Below are 21,414 nucleotides of genomic sequence, written 5' to 3'. Positions count from 1 at the left end.
ATTACATGTGATTCTAGCTAACAAATGGTTGTAGCTAAAATGAAATGTTTTAAACGTTGAAGATGTCAGAAACAAATTAAAAATAAAATGTAACATCTAAATAATTTATATACTAAAGTAGTTTCAAAATAACCTTAACAAGCCAAGCAATAAATTCAGATGTGCAGTTTAAAAGTACAAAATGCAATGTAACAGGTTACCAAGAATTTTTAATTGGGTCAACATATAAGTATGTTTCTATGCATTTCTACATTTCAGTTAAAAGTAAACCCTGGCCAGTGTGGCTTAGTGGTAGAGCGTTGGTCAGTGCACCAAAGGGTTGCAAGTTTAATTGCTGGCCAAGGTTATGTACCTGGGTTGCAGGTTCCATCCCTTGCCCCAGTGGGGCACATGAATGAGGCAACAATCTATGTGTCTCTCTCACATCAATGTTTCTCTCTCTCTTGCTCCCCCTCCTTCCCTTTCACTCTCTCTAAAAATCAATGGAAAACATATCCTTGAATGAGGCTTAACAACAACATCAAAAAAGTAAACCACACAGATCAAAATCACAATGAGATGCTATGTCACTCCCATTAGGACAGCTATTATAAGGAAAAGGAAAATAACAAGTGTTAGCAAGGATGCAGAGAAATTGGAACTCTCCTTCATTGCCAGTAGAAATGTAAAATGGTGAAGCTGCTGTGGAAAACAATTTGGTGGTTTTTCAAAAAGTTAATCATAGAATTACTATCATACTGAGGGGGGAGTTCCCTCAGCCCGGCCTATGGGGAGCGGGCCTAAGCCAGAAATCAGACATCCCCTGAGGGGTCCTTAGTGCTGCCACAGAGGCAGGAGAGGCTCCCGCCACCACTGCTGTGCTCGCCAGCCATGAGCCCAGCTTCTGGCTGAGTGGAGCTCCCCCTATGGGAGGGTACTGACCACCAGGGGGCAGCTCCTGTGTTGAGCGTCTGTCCCCTGGTGGCTAGAGTGTGTCATGGCGAACAGTTGTTCCACCATTTGGTTGATTTGCATATTAGCCTTTTATTATATAGGATTATCATACTAGAGGCCCAGTGCACGAAATTTGTGTACGGGGGTGGGAGGGTGTCCCTCAGTCCAGCCTGCACCCTCTCCAATCTGGGACCCCTCAAGGGGATTGGGCCTAAACTGGCAGTCGGACATCCCTCTCACAATCCAGGACTGCTGGCTCCTAACCACTTGCCTGCCTGCCTGATTGCCCCTAACCACTCTGCTTGCCAGCCTGATAACCCACTAACTGCTCCCCTGCCAGCCTGATTGACGCCTAGCTGCTTCCCTACCTGCATGATCATCCCCAACTGCCCTCCCCTGCCAGCCCAATCGCCCCCCATTGCCTTCCCCTGCAGGGCTGAGGGGACTGGGGGACTGAGGCTGGATGAGGCGGGGCTGAGGTGATTGGGTGCCGCCACCTTGTGGCTGTGGGCACCGCCATCTTGCGAGGGCATGACGGTCAATTAGCATATTCCCTCTTTATTAGATAGGATGTTCCAGTGATTCTGAGATAGTACAGGAACTTTAACCTGAGAATGGAAAAATACTAGGTGGTCAGGAAGCCAAGTTAAGACCAGGTGGCCAGAAGATGTCAAAACCACTGTTCCACATGCACAGAGATGGTCAAGGTTTGGCCACTATATGACCTTACTGGAATGGCGGTAATAAGCAACACCAACATTTTGCCCCCATAGCTTAGGCAAAATATTTGCCAAGCAACTGGACAGAAGGAGGAAGTAACCCTACCCTGACATGGAAAATTCCACTCCCTGAACCCTTCACAAGCTCACTTTTTTTGCACAAGCCTTCCTTTCTGCACAAGCCCACCTTTTCATGCAAGCTCGCTTTGTCCCCAGCATATAAAAGCAGCCAGGCAGAGCCAGCCCTGAAGCCAGATCAGAGGATCTTCCTTTCCTCTGTGCTGTCTCCCTTATACTCCAGCATTAACTTTAATAAAATCTGTCTCAAAACTTCTCGATTTCTATCTTGGGGAACCCAAGAACTCCAATGCCGGTAACAATTCCACTTGTAAATATATACCCTAAAGTCTTTAAGGCAGGGACTCAAACAATACTTGCACATCAGTGTTCAAAGCAGCATTATTCACAAAACCAAAAGGTGGAAAAAACTGAATATCTATCAACAGATGAATGGATAAACAGTGAAATTCTGATATATGCTATAATATGGATGAGCCTTGAAAACATTATGTTAAGTGAAATAAGCCAGACACAGAAAACTATTGTATGATACTACATATATGAGGTACCCACAAGAGGCAAATTTATAGACACAGACAATAAATTAGTGGTAATCAGGGACACTGTGAGGGTGGGGAATGGGAAATTATTGTTGAACTAGGGGCCTGGTGCATGAAATTTGTGCATGGGTAGGGTCTCTAGGCCTGGCCAGTGATCAGGGCTGATTGGGGCCTTCCTTCCCCTGGCTGCCTGCTGCCAGCTGGGGCCTTCCTTCATCCTGCACTGCCCCCTGGCGGTCAGCGCACGTCAGAGAGTGGTCGAACTCCCAAGGGGACAATTTGCATATTAGCCTTTTATTATATAGGAGTAGTGGCCCAATGCATGAAATTTGTGCATGGGGCTTGGCCCTCACAGCCATGGCGGCTTGCCTCGGCCTGAGGCAACTGCAGCGGCTGCCTCAGCCCTCGCAGCTCCAGTTTCATAAGGACGTTGGGTCTAATTAGCATATTACGCTTTTATTATTATACTAGAGGCCCGGTGCACAAAAATTTGTGCACTCGGTGGGGAGGGGGGTCCGTCAGCCCGGCCTGTGCCCTTTCGCAGTCTGGGACCCCTTGGGAAATAATGACCTGCTGGCTTAGGCCTGCTCCCAGGTGGCAGAGGGCAGGCCCAATCCCTAGGTGCAGCCCCTGGTTGGGCTCAGAGCAGGGCCCATCAGGGGGGTTGGGGCACCGCCCCCGTCACACTCAAGGCAGGGTCGATGGGGAGGTTGCGGCGCCACCCCCTATCACGCACAGAGCAGGGCCAATCAGGGGGTTGGGGCTCTGTACCCTGTCACACACAGAGCAGGGCCAATCAGGGGGTTGGGGCGCTGCCCCCTGTCACGCACAGAGCAGGGCCCATCAGGAGGTTGGGGCGCCGCCCTCTATCACCCACAGAGCAGGACCGATCAGGGGGTTGGGGTGCCGCCACTCTCACACGCAGGGCATGGCCGATGGGGAGGTTATGGCTCTACCCCATCACACACAGAGCAGGGCCCGTGGGGGTGGGGGGGTGGGGGTGCTGCACCCTGTCACACACAGAGCCACAGGGCAATCAGGGGATTGGGGAGCTCCCCCCTATCAGGCACAGAGCAGGGCTGATCAGGGGGTTGGGATGCCTTCCCCTGTCACGAACAGAGCAGGGTGGATAGGGAGGTTGTGCCCCCGCCCCCTGTCACACACAGAGCCGCAGGGCGATCAGGGTGTTTGGGCGCTGCCCCCTGTCAGCTTTAGCTTTGAGGCTTGGCTCCAGCTCTTAGGCCTCCGCTGCTGAAAGTAGGTTTCTGGCCTTTGCTTACAATGTTGCGATTCTGCTGGCTGAAGCCCGGACTAAAGCAGGTTTCTGAGGTTTTGTTTAGCTTCTACATTTGTTACATAGCTGCTAGAGTTGCAGCTCAGAGGCCTGCAGTGGCAGGCGGGGAAGGTTGGAGTCCTCCGTCACTGAAGCAAGCAAGTCTCATGTTAGTTTCAAGCTGCCTGGCTGCCGGCAGCCATCTTGGCTGGCAGTTAATTTGCATATTTCCCTGATTAGCCAATGGGAAGGGTAGCGGTCGTATGCCAATTACCATGTTTCTCTTTTATTAGATAGGATATGTATACAGAGCTCCTGTTTGGGATGATGAAAGGATTCTGGAAATGGATAATGGTGATGGCTGTAAAATATTGTAAGTATAGTTAATGCCACTGAATTATACACTTAAGAGTGGTAAATTTTATGGTATGTATTTTTTTTTTTTTACCAGAATTGAAAAAAAAGAAAAACGTAAATCACATAATTTAATAATTTGTTTTTATTACATTAATGCGAGAATGATATTCGTGTGGCGTGATATTCTATTTTGTCTTAGGATGTGCCCCACCAAATATTTTCCAATATTCTTTAGAGAAGAATATCCTTTACTCTGGGCAAATCAGAGAAAAGAGATAGAGGGAGTGAGAGATGGGAAAAATCTAGCTTGAAGGGCACTACAGTTGAGTCTCTAACACTCACAATGAAAAAAATATCTAAAATTAATATGTTAGGCCATACATTATTTTAGACTTCAGAACAAGGACTTTGTTAATTTATAATAAAATCGGTTAGTGTTACTGAATAATGGAATATGTGAGGAAATTAATTTTTGTTTTTAATCATTTTTAAACTATAAGAAAAAATTTGAAAGATCATCTGGTATTTTTACACAAATCCCACACTTTACATATAAGGAAACTGAAGGAACAGTATAGGCTAATAAACCAGCAAACTGATTAAATTAAGGGAAAACATCTAAATGTTTAATGTTTAAACTTGCTAATATTTAAAGCAAGTTCAAGACTTTTAGTTTGTGTCTTTCTTATAGAACTAAATCCATAATTCATAGTTTATGAATTCCAGTTTCAGTAGAATAAAAACTTAAAGACATGAAGCCCTCCATGAGTGGAGACAGTTATAGTTTTCTTTCTTCCTTTAATCTTTTATACTTTTCATGCCCACATCTAATTCAAGAGCAACTTAAAAAAAAGCAATATGAATTTATTGAGTTTTGTTCCCAAACTTAATTCTCTAAACTAATTTTCATTCTATTTGCACTCACATTTTATCAGATTACATAATAATTAAATAATTACATAAGGAAGACAGATTGCATAAAAAGGCTTAGGAACAAATAAATTGACTCTTGATAAACAATTTTGTAGGAAGGAAAGTAAGGTGGTATACCAGAGAATAACCTAATAGCAACGAGTTTTCCTTCACTCACTTGGCCCCACTTGTTATATTTATCAAGCAAATGGGACTGCATGTTATCTAAGCAAGTTAGTTAAGTGGAACTTAATTAAGAGAGGACTCAGCACTCCTATAGAACTACTAACACCACCTAACAAAAACTGAGTACTTTCTATGAGTGAAGCTGACCCTTTACAAATGCCTTAGAAAACCAGCCACAGAATTGCTGTGCAGGTTACATAACAGTTTTTGTGGACACCCTTTATGACTTTAGGAAGTTGGTATTTCTTCATTCTAACATTGGTTCTTTGAAAGTTTTTATTAGAACTACTCTAGATTAATTTTTCCTATTTTTAAGCCTATATAAATGTAATCACACAGTACATATACTTTAAAAAATAGCTTTATGTGATGTAATTGACATATAATAATCTGCCCAAATTACAAGTATATAATTAGATAAGCTTTTAAAAAAATATATTTTTTATTGATTTCAGAGAAGAAGGGAGAGGGAGAGAGAGAGAGAGAAACATCAATGATGAGAATCATCGATTGGCTGCCTCCTGCATGCCCCCTACTGGGGATGGAGCTTGCAACCCGGGCATGTGCCCTGACACGGAATCTAACTGTGACCTCAACTTTCAACCACTGAGCCATGCCGGCCAGGCTAATTAGATTAAGTTATGACACATGTATAAAGTCCTGAAACCATACCACAATCAAGATAAGGAAAGCATCCATTACTTTCAAAGTATGTCATTTATTATGATGGTATCAAAAATAGTATTTTAAAATTTCAATTTCTGAGTGTTTGTTGCTAATATATAGAAAAATAATTGGTTTTTGTATATTTTTCTTGTACCCCACAACCTTGCTAAACTCACTTCTAGTTCTAATAGCTTTTTGTAGATTCCATAGGATTTTTTACAGAGTATCATGGTGTTTGATAAATTTTTACTTCTTTCTTAAACTGGATGTTTTCATACCTTATTCACACTGTACAATGCTGAAGAAAAGTAAAGAAAGTGAACATCCTTGCTTTGTTCCTGATCTTAGAGGAAACTATTCAGTCTTCCATCATTTAGTAAAACGTTAGCTGTACAATTTTTGTGGATGTTTTTTATAGGGTTAAACAAGTTTTCTTCTATTCCTAGTATTCTGAGGGTTTTATCACCCTGAATAGATATTGGATTTTGTTAGATGTTTTTTTCTGTGTCTATTAAGCTGAGCATATTTTTTCTTTTTTAGTTTTACTAAGGAGAATTATAATAGTTGGTTTTTAAATGTTTAACCAACCCTGCATTATTCTTTTTATATATTGTTGGGTTTGATTTGCTAAAACTATCTTAAGAATTTTTGCATCTATATTTATGAGGGATATGGGTCAGTAGTTTTTTGTTTTTTTTTTTTGTGTGTGTGTGTGTGTGTGTGTGTGTCTGTTAATCCTCACCCAAGGATATTTTTTCCATTGATTTTTAAAGAGTGGAAGGAAGGGGGGAAGAGAGAAAGGGAGAGGGAGAGAGGGAGAGAGGTAGAGAGGGGGAGAGGGAGAGGAGAGAGACACATTGATTAGTTGACTCCTGAACAGTCCCTACTGGGGCTGAGAATTAAACCTGCAACACAGGTATGTGCCCTTGACCCTGGGAACCATGGGCTGATGTTCTAACCACTGATCAACACCTGCTAAGGCAGTAGTTCTCTTTTAATTCTTTGTTTTGGGCAGTGATTTTTCCTCTTCAAGTTTGTGGGATAATTCATATAGAACTGGTATTATTTCTTCCTTAAATAAGTGGTAGAATTCAACATTGAAGTAATCTGGCCCTTGAGTTTTCTTTGTGGGAATGGTTTTAACTAAAAATTTAATTTCTTTGATACATAATCCAAATAGCCCTATTTCTAGGTGAGTGTGCTTTGGTACTTTATGTCTTTCAAGGAATTTGTCCATTACATAAGGGCTGTCAATTATATTTGAACTCGAGGCCTGGTGCACGAATTCGTGCACAGGTGGGGTCCCTCGGCCTGGCCTGCGATTGGGCCAATTGGGGCCATCTCACCCAGTCCCAATTGGGGCCGATAGGAGCCGGCTGGCCGGTGGGAGGTACTGTGGGAAGTTGGCGGCCACAGGAGGTTGGCTGTGGGAGCACACTGACCACCAGGGGGCAGTGCCTGTTTTGAGCATCTGCCCCCTGGTGGTTGGTGCGTGTCATAGCTACCAGCCGGTTGTCCGGTTGCTTAGGCTTTATATAAAATATAATAGAAATAATATTGTTAGGCAGGACTATGTAGCTTCTACTCTAGACTAATTTTGCCTCTGTAAGTTTCTAAGTACTTTGAGGCCCCATGAATTTTGAGGTTTTCCACTCTGGCTAGTGAAACAAGAATGGTTACAGGCCCTATGTGTACTCTGAGTATTATTCCCTCTAATCTTTTCAGGTGGTTCTTTTCCCAATCTTCATGAGGTTAAAGGGATAAAGCTCACAATACTGTACTTGCTTTTTATAATAAAATATAGTAACATTTTTATTTATCCTTATTAAATTTCATCACTCTACAGATATTTCCAGTCTATTAAAAGTTTTAAGTCTCATTTTGACATTGAACCTACCTGATATTTGTTAAAGTGGTGCATTATTTGCATTCTCTGAATCTGCACTATCTGTAAATACAGCTTTATCCGAATGAAAGCTCCGAGTAAACCTTGAGGCTTATTACTAAAAATCTATTTATCAGCAGGCTTTCTGAAACTGGTTCAACAAAACACCAAATATATCTAATTGCCCTATATCCAATATTTATTATTCTATAATTCATATTATGACAGATTGTCTCAAAAATATTATACACCCACTGTTTATTGGTTTGCCAAAATAAGCACTATGTATCTGTTGAAATGAATTCATATGAATACTAATCCCACCAAAAAATTAAACATACATGACTTGTAGCCATGTAGCAGCTTATAATTTTACCACTTTCTCTTCTGGGTAGGGAAAAATGAGTTCTAATATGATCTATCAAGTTCCAGTCAAACTTTAACTTTTCTGGTTTGTAGAATCAATCATTTTTTTAATGTGATATATGTATATATATATAATTTTACCATTTTAAGTATTAAATTCAGTACATAAAGTACATTTACAGTGTTGTGCAACCATCACTACTATCTATTTCCAGAACTTTTATTGTCCTCTTTACCCCAGTGCCTAAAACTATTATTCTACTGTTTGTCTGTATGGATTTGACTATTCTAGGTACCACTTATAAGTAAATTCGCCATAGGAAAATCCAATAGTTGTTTATTTGTTTATGGCTTATTTCACTTAATGTTTTCAAGGTTTGTTCATGCTGTAACACGTATTACAATTACATTCTTTTTTAAGGTTAGATAATATATTCCATTGTATGTATAGTGACTCTTGAATAACATGGGAGTTAGGGGCACCAAACCCCCATGCAGTTGAAAATCTTTGTATAACTTCTGACTTCCCCAAAACTTAACTAAATTACTAATAGCCTATTGTTGACCAGAAGCTTTACTGATAACAGTAACAGTTGATTAACACATATTTTGTATATGATGTTTTATATACTGTATTCTTACAATAAATGAAGCTAGAGAAAAGAAAATGCTATTAAGAAAATCATAAGACAAAATACATTTGCAGCACTGTTCATATTTATTGAAAAAAAACCCACCCCTGTATATAAGTGGACCTGCACAGTTCAAACCCATGTTTCTCAAGAATCAACTGTATATACCAAATTTTGTTTATTCATCTAATGAGGAACAACATTTGGATTGTTTCTAACTTTTGACTATTGTGAATAATGCTGCCATAAACATTAGCATTTGAACCCCTGTTTTCAGGTATTTGGGGTACAAAGTAGAAATGGACTGGCTGGATCAAATGGAATAAATCTATGTTTAACTTTTTGAGGAACCACTAAATTGTTTTCCTGCAGCCTTTCAATTCCCACCATCAGTGCACAAGGGTTCTAATTTCTACACATCCTGTTAACATTTGTTTTTCCATATTTTTGGTATTAGTCATCCTCCTGGGTGCCAAGTGGTATCTTATTTTAGCTTTCATATACATATCTCTAATGATTAGTGATGGTGAGCATCTTTTATGTGCTTGCTAGATATCTTCTTTGGAGAAATGTTTACTAAGTTCTTTGATCATTTTGGAATTGGGTTGACTATTTTCTTGTTGTTAAGACATATATTCTGGATATTCCTTATCAGATGTATTATTTATAAATCTTCCCTTCCATTCCATGGATTGTCTTTTTCACTTTCTTAAAAGTGTCCTTTGCCCAGCTGGTGTGGCTCAGTGGTGCAGCATTATCACCTATGAACTAGGAGGTCACGGTCAGGACAAATGCCTGGGTTGTGGGCTCAATCCCTAGTTGGGTGCGTGCAGGAGACAGCCGATGAATGATTCTCTCTCACCATTGATGTTTTTCTCTTTTTCTCTCTCTCTCCCTTCCCTTCTGAAATAAATAAAAATATATAAACATAAAAAGGAAGTGTCCTCTGATGCACAAACATTTTAATTTTGATGAAGTCCAATTACTTTTTCTGTTGTTGTCTGTGCATTTGGAGTCATTTTTTTTTTTTTAAGTAAAGACCATTTTTATATCATCAGCATTTTCTGCAAACCTAATCATTTTGGGGCTTCTATTCTTTTCTATTCTCGTTTATCTCTGTAAAACTTTTAGCACTGTTTCCTGGTTTTAGAAATGCTTTCTATCTTTTCTTTTCTTTCTTTCTTTCTTTTTTTTTTTTTTTTTTTACCTGTGTTTAATAAATGGAAGCTCTTATTAAAGTTTTCTGTGTGCTCTGTAATGTTTTCTTAATATTCCTCCCATTTTCTTCCTAATTAAGGTCATTTGAGATTATAAAGTCAGAGTTGAATTTTTGATTGTTTTCAAACCTCTCAAGTTGTCTTTACATCTGAAGTCTGATTCTTTGGAATCATATTTATCTTTTTAAAAGGTTTTTATAAGTTTGTCTTCTTAAAGTCTAGACTCTAGAGACTCTATCTAGAGCATCTATTTACGTATTGCCAGTCTGATCTTTTCTGACTATAATGAGCTGGTCTGGCTCAGTGGATAGAGCGTCGGCCCGTGGACCGAAGGGTCCCAGGTTCGATTCCAGTCAAGGGCACGTGCCCGGGGTTGCCAGCTTGATCCCCAGTAGGGGTTGTGTAGGAGGCAGCCAATTAATGATTCTCTCTCATCATTGATGTTTCTATCTCGCTCTTCCTCTCCCTTCCTCTCTGAAAGCAAAAAAAAAAAAAAAAAGAAAAAAAGAAGAAGAAGTCAAAGCATCAATTTCTCCCCAAATTCTCAGACTGCCATATTGATGACCAATTCTTTCATGTTATTTAAAGGGCTAGAGTACCGCTTTTCCTAGTTACTTCCTGTACCCTTCAGAAAATAAAACTGGCAATAAGGAAAATCTAAAAGATATATTTTAGTCAAATGAGACTTCTAGGAGATAAATAGGAATTTAAGGCTTTTACCACTACTTCTTGCCATTAAGTTAGTTTGTAAATCATCAAGAATGTAGCATTTCCTTTGACTTGTTAGTGCTTTTAAAGATATTCATACCATATTCTTACTAGAAATCATTCAGGTTGATTTCATTAATAATTATTTCCAGGTTAAATTTGATGTTATTCTAGGAAGACAACACAGTGATCTCATTTAGATACAAAATCAGTGAATACAACCAAACTATGTTAGAACCATGGAATTAGAATTAGAATAGACTTCTGGTATAATTAAGAACATGTTTACTTTACATATAAAGACCCCAAGATTCATGAAATTTAAGTAATACTGCCCAGGCCAAATGAAGATACACTAAAGTTCTCTTTTTTCCCTATTTCCTGGATTATTAAAGTATACAGGTTAGACAAAAGCTCTAAATCTAAGTGAGAAAAAAAACCTATTTTCCACTAATTTAGAATTAAAGTATATTCTTGATAAAAAGAAAAGGCTGCAAAAATTCAAATACAATTCCATTCATCACCATCAAATATAACATATAAATATTAGCAAAAATGATACTATTAATAAAGAGATTTAATACAAAGTATAACATATAAACATTTACTCATAATTTATTAAATTAGATTCACACTTTGAAGAGCTACTTAACTTCATAAAACATTTATTTTAAACTAGATGTCTCTTACCTTAATCCATGAAAATTTCAGAGGAAAACATTATTTTACTGGTCAGAAAACAAATTAGTTTATGTCAAGGGCTCAGGATGGGGAGAAGAGTTGACTAAAAGGGGTAGTGATGAAAGTGGTTTTTATCTTGACTGTGGTCATGGTTATACGTCAGATTTATTGCATTTGCAAAAGCTCACAGAAATGTATGGTAAAAAGAGTGAATCTTACTATATGTAAATTATAAACTTCAATAACCTATCCCTTTAAAAACAGTTTTTTTACTATGTAAGAAATTAACATATACTGAAGGAAATACTGGAAATATTGAATTAATGTTCCAAAATTAGGCAGTTCTATTGTATAATTCTCAAATATATGTATGTAATTGTTTTGGTTTTTATTTATATAATTTCTAAACTTATACACAAACCAGAAACCAAAAAGCACAGGCACTTAAAAAAAGGAAAAAGAGTAACTCACTGTCTCATTTCCAAAAAGTATGTCAACATAAGGCATAATTTTCATCAATGGTTCCTTGTAGAACTGACTAATAAATGGTGCAGACAGGTTCAAAGTGAAAATTCTGTTGTTCGCAGAAGCATGCTGAGCCACTTTTAACACCGACTCTGGTGAAACGGTAAGAAAAAAGCCCTGGGTAAAGAAAAAAAAGAAGGAAAAATTAGAAATGCAATCTCCCTAGTCACTCTCAGTGAGAATAAAAGAAACCTATATAAAATACAAAAAGCCCATATAATACACACTTTAAAATATAGTAAAAAATGCAAGGCAGAAAACAGCAGCATTTGATCAGGAGAAAAGTTTATTATATGAGTACTGTATGTTTGATATGTGCCATTACGTCAGAGTATAACATTACTTATTTCATATTAGATTTGTATACTCAACACTAAAGAATTTCTGGATATCTACATAAGAAAAAATATTTGAAAGGTCTCATTCAAGACAATAATTACATTTAAATCAGAGAAATAGTAATGAAGGCAGATTAGATCCCTCAAACTTCTTAGAGACACTTCATATTCTTGTAAACGTAACATGATATTTATTTAAAGATTAGTTTATTAAGATCATAGTTTGTTACCTTATTAATATCTAAACTGATTTTTTATTATTTATTTATTTATTTATTTTAAAATATATTTTATTGATTTTTTACAGAGAGGAAGGGAGAGAGATAGAGAGTTAGAAACATCGATGAAAGAGAAACATTGATCAGCTGCCTCCTGCACACCTCCTACTGGGGATGTGCCTGCAACTAAAGTACATGCCCTTGACCGGAATCGAACCTGGGACCTTCCAGTCCGCAGGCCGACACTCCATCCACTGAGCCAAACCAGTCAGGGCTCTAAACTGATTTTTTAAAGGAAGATCTGAATTAAAAATATTTTAATTAAAATTTCATGTCAGGAAAGCTATATTTTAAAATGCTATATATCTATGTCTGACACATTAGTAAAAGTCTTTAAAATATATCTACACATTTTAGATGAAGAAAGCATAAGCAAAGACGTGGATGCTTATATAGGAAATTGGTTTGAATGGGGAACAAGTGTGTGGAGGAATAAATAACGGACAATAGATGGTAAAGCTGGATAGGCCAGCCAGGTGAACAACACAAAGGGCCTGGAGGGGCAGATTAGGAGTCTGTTAGGTGGGATGGGAAAGGATCGTGGATAATAAAGTTTCCCTTGAAAGAATGGAATAACAAACTTGTAAGAAAATTGAAAGAAATGTTAATGTGGACACCAAAAATTCAGCAACAGTCAATCAAAGCTACATTTAGTTCTGCAAAAGGTAATCATCCTGGGAACATTCTGCACTTCCAATTGTTTAAGATGTAAGGGACAAAGGAAAAGTCAGAAGATGACTGAGATTTTGAATACGGTTCTACCATTAATAGAAATAAAAATGTCCAGAATAAGACCTGGTTTAAATGGAAATAAAGAGTGTTTAGTTGTGTTTATACTCTCTTTGTGGTGTTAAGGGACCCCCTAATCTATATGAGAAAGTTGGACTCAGGAGAAAGGCTCTGGAAGGTGACAGTAAAGAGGGTTGTAATTACCAAGGAAGAGAATGGAGAAAAAGAAGAGGACAAACCACAGAATGGAGAAGAACAAAAATTAGGGGATAGAAGAAAAAATTTGCAACCATTTGCAACAGCATATATGGACCTGGGACCCCATAGCTTTTTCAAGGAGAGAACAAGAGGACAATAAAGGGGGGAAAGGAGACAAATGAGGACAGTAAAAGTGATGAAAGAAAAATCGAACAAGGGAAACCTCTAGAAGAGAGTTAAAGATATGCAATGCGATTAATGGGTAGAGAAAGGACTGAGCAAAAGCCACAGGATTGGATGTAAAAGCCAAAGGAGAATGTACTTATGTTATGAAGGTACAAAGAGATACTTGCTAAAGAAGGAATGAGAAAGTAAAGAGTAAGGATTATAAATTATTTTGGGAGATTTATTGGTGAATAATATAAAATCACCTGAAACTTACTGAATTATTGTGTTCCAAATACTATACTAAAAGCTTTATGTATATTAACTCAGTTATTACCATTTTTTCCTTACATCAAACCCACGAGGTGGATACTATTACTATTCTCATTTTATGAACAAAGATGACAAGATAAGAAAGTTAAGAAATGACCCTCAGGTCATAGTTTATATGTGATGGAACTTGGTTGGATTGAAATGACTGCGAAGATAATGCTCTTAGTTTGAACAGACAATAGAGAAGAAAAGAGCAGGAAGATATTTTTAGTGGGGATAAGGGGTGAGAGAGTTGTTTTTATAAAATAAACAAAATAAAGTTTGAGCATTTTTGCTCTTCAATGAAAAGGAACTACTGGATAAAAAGAATGAAGAAGCAAGAGAGGGAGAATAATTAGCACATTGTATGCGGGAAACGTATTTATACGTTTTACGTTGACTGGTAGTAGAGCGTGGGACACGTATTAATACATTTTTTATAGACTAGCGGTAGAATGTGGGTAACGTATAAATATGTTTATTTTTATACTTTTTTATTGCTCTAAAGGGATGCTAACATGCAGATATACGAATTCCAAAGGACAAAATTTGGGTATCTAGCACATACAATGGTGAATTATGTATGTACTTCCAGGTCTAATGGTAATCAATCTATTCAACTGCAAAAATGGCCCATGCCACCTGGTAGCGCGCGATAAAAACTACCTGCAAACAATGTGTTAGAGCACGAAACCAGAGGAAGTGAGGGAACCAGAGGGGAGAAGAGCAGCTTATAAATTGAAGAGTAACCTAGAAAATGTGAAGGAAACTATTTTAAAAGTTACCAACAAAGCTATTGAAATATTCATTTACAACTAAGGGACTAAGCACTTCTTTCATGCCAACTTTGGAAAGTTTAAAAAGAAAAAAAAGATGTTTTTCTTTTTTGTATTTATTTTTTAAATCTTTATTGTTGAAAGTATTACATAAGTTCTCCTTTTGCCCCTATTAACCTCTCCGCTCCCATCCCCCTCCTCCCAGGCCCTCACCACCCCATTCTGTGTCCACAGGTTATGCACATATGCATATAAGTTCATTGGTTGATCTCTTCCCACCCACGCTCCCCTGCCTTCCCTCTGAGGTTCAACAGTCTGTTCATGCTTCTATGTCTCTGGGTCTATTTCTGATCATCAGTTTATTTGGTTCAATAGATTCCACATATGAATGAGATTATGTGATATTTCTCTCTCTGACTGGCTTATTTCTCTCAGCATAATACTCTCCAGGTCAATATATGCTGTTGCAAATGGTAAGAGTTCCTCCTTTTTTATTGCCGTGTAGTATTCCACTGTGTAACTGTACCATAGCTTTTTATCCATTCATCTGCTGATGGGCACTTAGGCTATTTCCAAGTCTTAGCTACTGTAAATTGCACTGCTATGAACATAGGGGTGCATATATTCTTTCTGATGAGTGTTTCGGGTTTCTTCGGATATATTCTTAGAAGTGGGATCACTAGATCAAATGGCAGTTCCATTTTTAATTTTTTTGAGGAAACTCCATACTGTTTTCCACACTGGATGCATCAGTCTGCATTCCCACCAGCAGTGTACTAGGGTTCCCTTTTCTCCACAACCTCACAATACTTGTCATTTGTTGCTTTGTTAATGATAGCCATTCTGACAGGTGTGAGGTGATATCTCATTGTGATTTTGATCTGCATCTCTCAGATGATTAGTGAATTTGAGCATCCTATATAATAAAGAGCTAATATGAAATGGTTGTCATGCCCTTGCACCGGGGCCAGGGGACCTGAGGCCGCGCATCCCACCTGGCGGGGCTTGACAGGGGACCTGAGGCTGCCCCCCCTCCCAGCTCCAGGCTGGGGGACCTGAGGCTGTGCCCTCCACCCTGCAGGGCTTGACAGGGGTGGGGCTGGCCAGGCCCGGGTCTCATGCGATTCCTGCGGCGTGCCCCAGACTCTGACAGGAGGGAGATTTTCATATACATTTTACTAATTTTCTTCCATCTCTGATACTTCTACTATAGAGAAAGGGCAAATAGCAATATTAAAATATTTCCTCTAATTAATTACCTTTTAAATTGCATGAATTTCGTGCACTGGCCCACTAGTTTTTTCATGTCTCTTGGCTTTCTATATGTTCACTTTGGATAAGTATCAATTTAGGTCCTTTGCCCATTTTTTAAATTGGATTGTTTGTCTTCCTTTTGCTAAGTTGTATGAGTTTCCTATATTTTTTGGAAATTAACCCTTTATTGGATCAATCATTGGCAAATATGTTCTCCCATGTAGTGGGCTCTCTTGTCATTTTGTTGATGTGTTTTTTTGGTTTTTTTTTGGTTTTGTTTTGTTTTTGGCAGTGCAGAGGCTTTTTATTTTAATGCAGTTTCATTTGTTTATATTCGCCTTAGTTTCCATTGCCCTAGGTCAGTGGTCGGCAAACTCATAAGTCAACAGTGCCAAATATCAACAGTACAACGATTGAAATTTCTTTTGAGAGCCACATTTTTTAAACTTAAACTATATTCAACTTTAAATTCAACTTTAAATTCACGGTTTTCGTCTTCTGTTTTTCTTTGCTTCTTCTTTGTAGTCATGTCAAACAGGGCACCTAAAAAAATGTTTCATTTTATAATAATAAAGCCACCAAGACAAAAGAATTACAATTCTTAAATTGCCGACAAAAATACCTGTAGGATTTGCAGCTGGTTGGAAAAATACAGTTAACTTTATGCTTTGAGCAGGTACTTTTGTCACCCGCGCACAATTTGCTGATGCGACTAGCACTAACCACTGCACATGAGACTGCTGACTGACTGGCTCACTCAACTCCTGCATGAATCGCGCGCACCTCCCCCGCGCTGCGTATCCCGTGGCCCGACCGACCAACACCTCCCACTTCTTCTAACGCCACTTCTTCAAAATAGACTTGCTCAGGCCGAAAACCGACTTCTGCGCATGGGCCACGAAGTTTCAATTGCACTGTACGTGTGTGCTCGCACATGGTATTTTGTGGAAGAGCCACACTCAAGGGGCCAAAGAGCCACAGGTGGCTCACGAGCCGTGGTTTGCCAACCACTGCCCTAGGAGAAGCATCAGCAAACATGTTGATATGAGTCATGTCTGAGATTTTTCTTCCAGGACTTTTATGGTTTCACATCTTATCTTAAGTCTTTTACCCATTTTGACTGTATTCTTATGAATGGTGTAAGTTGGTGGTTTTTTTGCATGTACCTGTCCAATTTTCCCAACACCATTTATTGAAGAGACTGTCTCTGCTCCATTGTATGCTCTTGCATCCTTTGTCAAATATTGAGCATAGTGGCTTTGGTTGATTTCGGGGTTCTCTGTTCTGTTCCAGTGATCTATATGCCTGTTCTTGGACCAGTACTGGGTTGTTTTGAGCACAGTGGCTTTTTAGTATAACTTGGTATCTGGTATTGTGATTCCTCCAACTTTGTTTTTCTTTTTCAAGATTGCTGCAGCTATTGGGGGTCTTTTTTGATTCCATAAACATTTTTGGAGTTTTTGTTCTAGGTCTGTGAAATATGCCATTGGTATTTTAATAGCAATTGCACTGGTATTTTAATAGCAATTGCATTGTAGATTGCTTTGTGAATATGAACATTTTAATGACGTTGATTCTACCAATCCGTGAACATGGCACATTCTTCCACTTGTTTATATCTTTCTCTATCTCTTTTTTCAACATCATGTAGTTTTCAGAGAACAGGTCTTTTACCTCCTTGGTTAAGTTTATTCCTAGGTAACTTAATTTTTTTTTGTTGCATTGGTAAATCGAATTTTTTTTAAGTTTCTCTTTCTGAGAGTGCACTATTGGTGTATAAAAAGGCTATGGATTTTTTGGGTGTTAATTTTGTATCCTGCTACATTTCTGAAATCATTTATTAAGACTATTAGTTTTTTGATAGAATCTTTAGGGTTTTCTATGTCATCTGCAAATAATGAGTTTCCTTCTTCCTTCCCAATTTGGATGCCTTCTATTTCTTGTCTGATCGCTATGGCCAGGACTTCTAGAACTATGGTGAACAAGAATGGTGAAAGAGGGCATCTCTGACTTGTTCCTGTTCTTAGTGGAAATGATTTTAGTTTTTGTCCATCGAGTGTGGTGTTGGCTATAGATTTGTCATATATGGCCTTTATTATGTTGAGGTTTGATCCCTCTATTATCATTTTGCTGAGAATTTTTATCAAAAAAGAGTGATGGATTTTGTCAAATGCTTTTTTTCTGCATTGATTGATATGATCATGTGATTTTGTCTTGCAATACGTTTATGTGCTTATCATATTTATTGATTTGCAAATATTGCATCCCTGGAATAAATCCCACTTGATCATAATGTATGATCTTTTTAATGTATTGCTGGGTCTAATTTGCTACAGTTTTGTTGAGGAATTTAGCATCTATGTTCATCGGGGATATTTACCTGTAGTTCTCTTTCTCTGTCATGTCATTATCCGGTTTTGGAATAAGGGTAATGCTGGCCTCATAGATAGAGTTTGAAAGTGTTCCTTCCTTTTAATTTTTTGGAATAGTTTGAGGAGACTAGGTATTAGTTCTTCTTTGAATATTTGGTAAAATTCCCCTGTGAATCCGTCTGAAGCAGGGCTTTTGTTTGCTGGAAGTTTTTTTTTTAAATTTTAATTTTTTTTATTCCTGCTTCAATTTCATCAGTAGTTATCGGCCTATTCAGGTTTTCTGATTCTTCCTGATTGAACTTTTGGAAGGTTGTATTTTTCTAGGAATATGGATATATTTCTAAAAATATGTTTTTCTATTACTTCCATTTTTAAAATTGAATATTAAACGAATACTAAAAATTAATTTTGTGACAGGAATCATGTGTACTGGGATTTATCAATGAAGGGTGTATTGCCCTTATACATGCTGAGAAATTACTATAATGGTCTTTTATTATTTTAGAGTATTGCTAATAAAATTCTAATAAAATATTTTCCTATCACAATAACATAATATTTTATTATCATTAAAAAAATACCAAGCCATTAATTCTTACCAATATCCAATTGCTCTAAAAGATAACAAGTCTTTGTCTTAGGTAACATTATGTTTTAAGTATTTTCCTCTTACTTTTTAAACCAACTACCATGTCATTTGCAAACTATGAGCACCCAAACTGTTTCCTTTGCTATTTCTGTCACTTGGAGAATTAAAAGGAACAGTTTATATAGCATCTTGTCTCCATAGTAATATGTATGTACTTGCTTTTTAGTCTTTCATTTAATGAGGAAAGTTTAAAGTCTCCCTCCCCCACATCTCTCCCCAAACTGTTCCAGCATGAAATAAAAACCTCCCAGAGCTAGCTCTCTGCCAGCTGTGGATTAACCACAGACAGCCATAGAATGGTCTACATAAATAGTAACCTGGTCAAATAATTAGGCTTCTCACCAACTTCAGACTGAAAATTTGATCTGTGCTAAAATACATCTGATTGTAATTTACGGTACAGAACAGTATGCCCCTGGAGTCTAAATTTGGCCTCATTCCAAATGTGTGCATGTTGTATGTGTGTTTTACTTTAAAATGCAACACAAGATTATTGTGATGTGGATAGTATAACTTCCATTTTGTAAATTTTATAAACAATATACAAAAACTATAAGATTTTAAATGAGGCAAAATCACAATTTAAATTAATTCCATTTTGAATGGTCTCTTGTTTTTCTTTAAGTAAATATTTAGTATTTAAACAATTTCAGATTTGTGCTCTGTTAGAGTGCAAAGACTTAAAATTGATGCCAACCATAATTTTTCTTCCCAGATTTATATCCTTAGCTAGGCCACATGTTCCAAACTATAGTACTGCCGAAAATAAAAACAGCACCATTATAAAATTTTTCCCCCAAGTGTCAGATTTGCAATAAAAATAGGTCAATAGTTTATATGGTTATAGTTTAGAAAAATACTCTATATAATCAAGAAAATATAGTGATTTTAAAGTTAGGGATTTCAGTCTACAAGTTAACCTTGCTACTCTTTGTTCCTATGAGCAACTAAAAGCAGAGTGAATTCTAGCACTTAGAGGTTGAATAATGTTAATCAAAATTGAGAACGAAGCGAGACAATTTTACCCATTGAAATAGAAAACAAAACAAAACAAAAGGCAAGAGTAGGAGGGATGGAGAAAGACTAAGGCAGAGCCAAAGAACCATTTTAGCAGACTAGACTAATGCTTAGAAATCTCAAATACAGAGATTTGTTATTCAACCACTCTAAGGATTTATCAGGGAGAATGGAAGAAATTAAGCTGTTTAATATACTAAAAGAATAGGAGAGAGATGATCATTTTGCTCTTCACCAGTGTTTACCTTAATTCTGTGTGATCATTTAGGGTTCATTTTAGTTGTCCTTACTTAAGAGCACAAACTCTTTTTAACTATTTCCATTAACAATTATCTGAAAAATAGATGTGTATGTGTGTGTACATAAACACCTATATAAATTTTAGATATTTATCAGCTTGGAAGTATAAGAATATAAATTCAAAAAAAAAATAAAGCTAGTAGAGTAACCATGCCTTAAAATGATCAATTGTGAATACACAGTGATATAGGCGGGGGGTGGGGGGCGGGAAGTCTTTTGTTTAGAAAAAACTCTAATCAGAATAAAATAGGACAGAAATAGATAATTATTTTGAAACATTCAGACCAGTGGATTTTAACCTATTTGGGTCTATTTAGACACATATCTGCATAAAATTTTACATGCAGTGGCAGTAGGAGTGGGTCAGTAATCCCTTAAGGCTCATCTATAAATAATGGGTAAGCATTGGATTTGACTGAAGGTTAAGAACTTGTAATTTGGTTTCTTTCCTTGAGAATACAGAACCACATAAATTCAGTTTGATTAAAGAGTTTCCTTTTTTAAAAACACAGACAATCTCTAATAAAACAGAAGTAAATATCAAACTTCTGGAGTGGGAATGACTTTCAAGCCTAGGGAGGGGATGATTATCTCAAGATTTACTATACAAAAATTAAAACCTTTAGTGGGTTGTCTTCCAGTCCCAAGTGGGAGTAGGGGGAGCAACAACAACAACAACAAAAAACCAGGAAAAATGACTATAGTAAATATAACAAAGGGTTAAGAACTTTAGCCTATAAAGAACTTTAAAAATAGATTAAAAATTAAACAAATATTAGGACACCAATAGATAAGCCAAAAACATGAAAAAGTATTTCATTAAAAGAGAAAGGGAAATACAGAAATAAATATATAGACAAATATTCCTCTCTAGCATTTTGAGAAACAACATGGTAGTACTCAATGGTGAAGAAAGGTTCATGAACTTAATAACTTAATACTATTGGTGGGAGTGCAACTGACACTGCTTTTTCAGAAAATAATTTGAAAATACACATGAGAAACCATAAACAAATTCTGAGAATCTGTCTACCTTAAGGAAATAATCCAAAATATGGGAAAACATACATTCATGAATGTATCAACATACTATTTTTTTCACTGAAAATCTGGGAATATATAAATATTCAATGATAGAAGAATAAATAGTCAAGTAAGGACTGGCATAAAAACCTACTCTAAATCTAACTACTGATCATTTAAAATGTGGCTAGTGTTAAAGACCTGAACTTCAAATTTTATTTAACTCTACTTTAAATATAAGGAACCACATGTAGCTAATGAAGCACATACAATGTGGCTAGTATGATCGTGAAAAGGAATTTAATTTATTTAAATTTTAAAGT

The 21,414-nt window shown here is 37.2% G+C and overlaps 1 protein-coding gene across 3 annotated transcripts in view; it reads right to left on the bottom strand.

Moving 5' to 3' along the window:
* Window positions 1-21,414, bottom strand: part of ADK (adenosine kinase) — a 489,964-nt gene that overhangs the window by 147,731 nt on the left and 320,819 nt on the right. For all 3 annotated transcript variants that reach the window (XM_036337172.1, XM_036337170.1, XM_036337171.1), the window contains exon 7: window positions 11,627-11,797. In XM_036337172.1, coding sequence (XP_036193065.1) covers window positions 11,627-11,797 — 171 coding nt within the window. The remainder of the gene's footprint in view (window positions 1-11,626; window positions 11,798-21,414) is intronic.

The sequence above is a fragment of the Myotis myotis genome, unplaced genomic scaffold (genome assembly GCF_014108235.1).
Source record: "Myotis myotis isolate mMyoMyo1 unplaced genomic scaffold, mMyoMyo1.p scaffold_m19_p_15, whole genome shotgun sequence".
Taxonomy (NCBI): Eukaryota; Metazoa; Chordata; class Mammalia; order Chiroptera; family Vespertilionidae; genus Myotis; species Myotis myotis.
The sequence above is the reverse complement of the archived record's forward strand: the minus strand, read 5'-3'. Positions and strand labels throughout refer to the sequence as shown.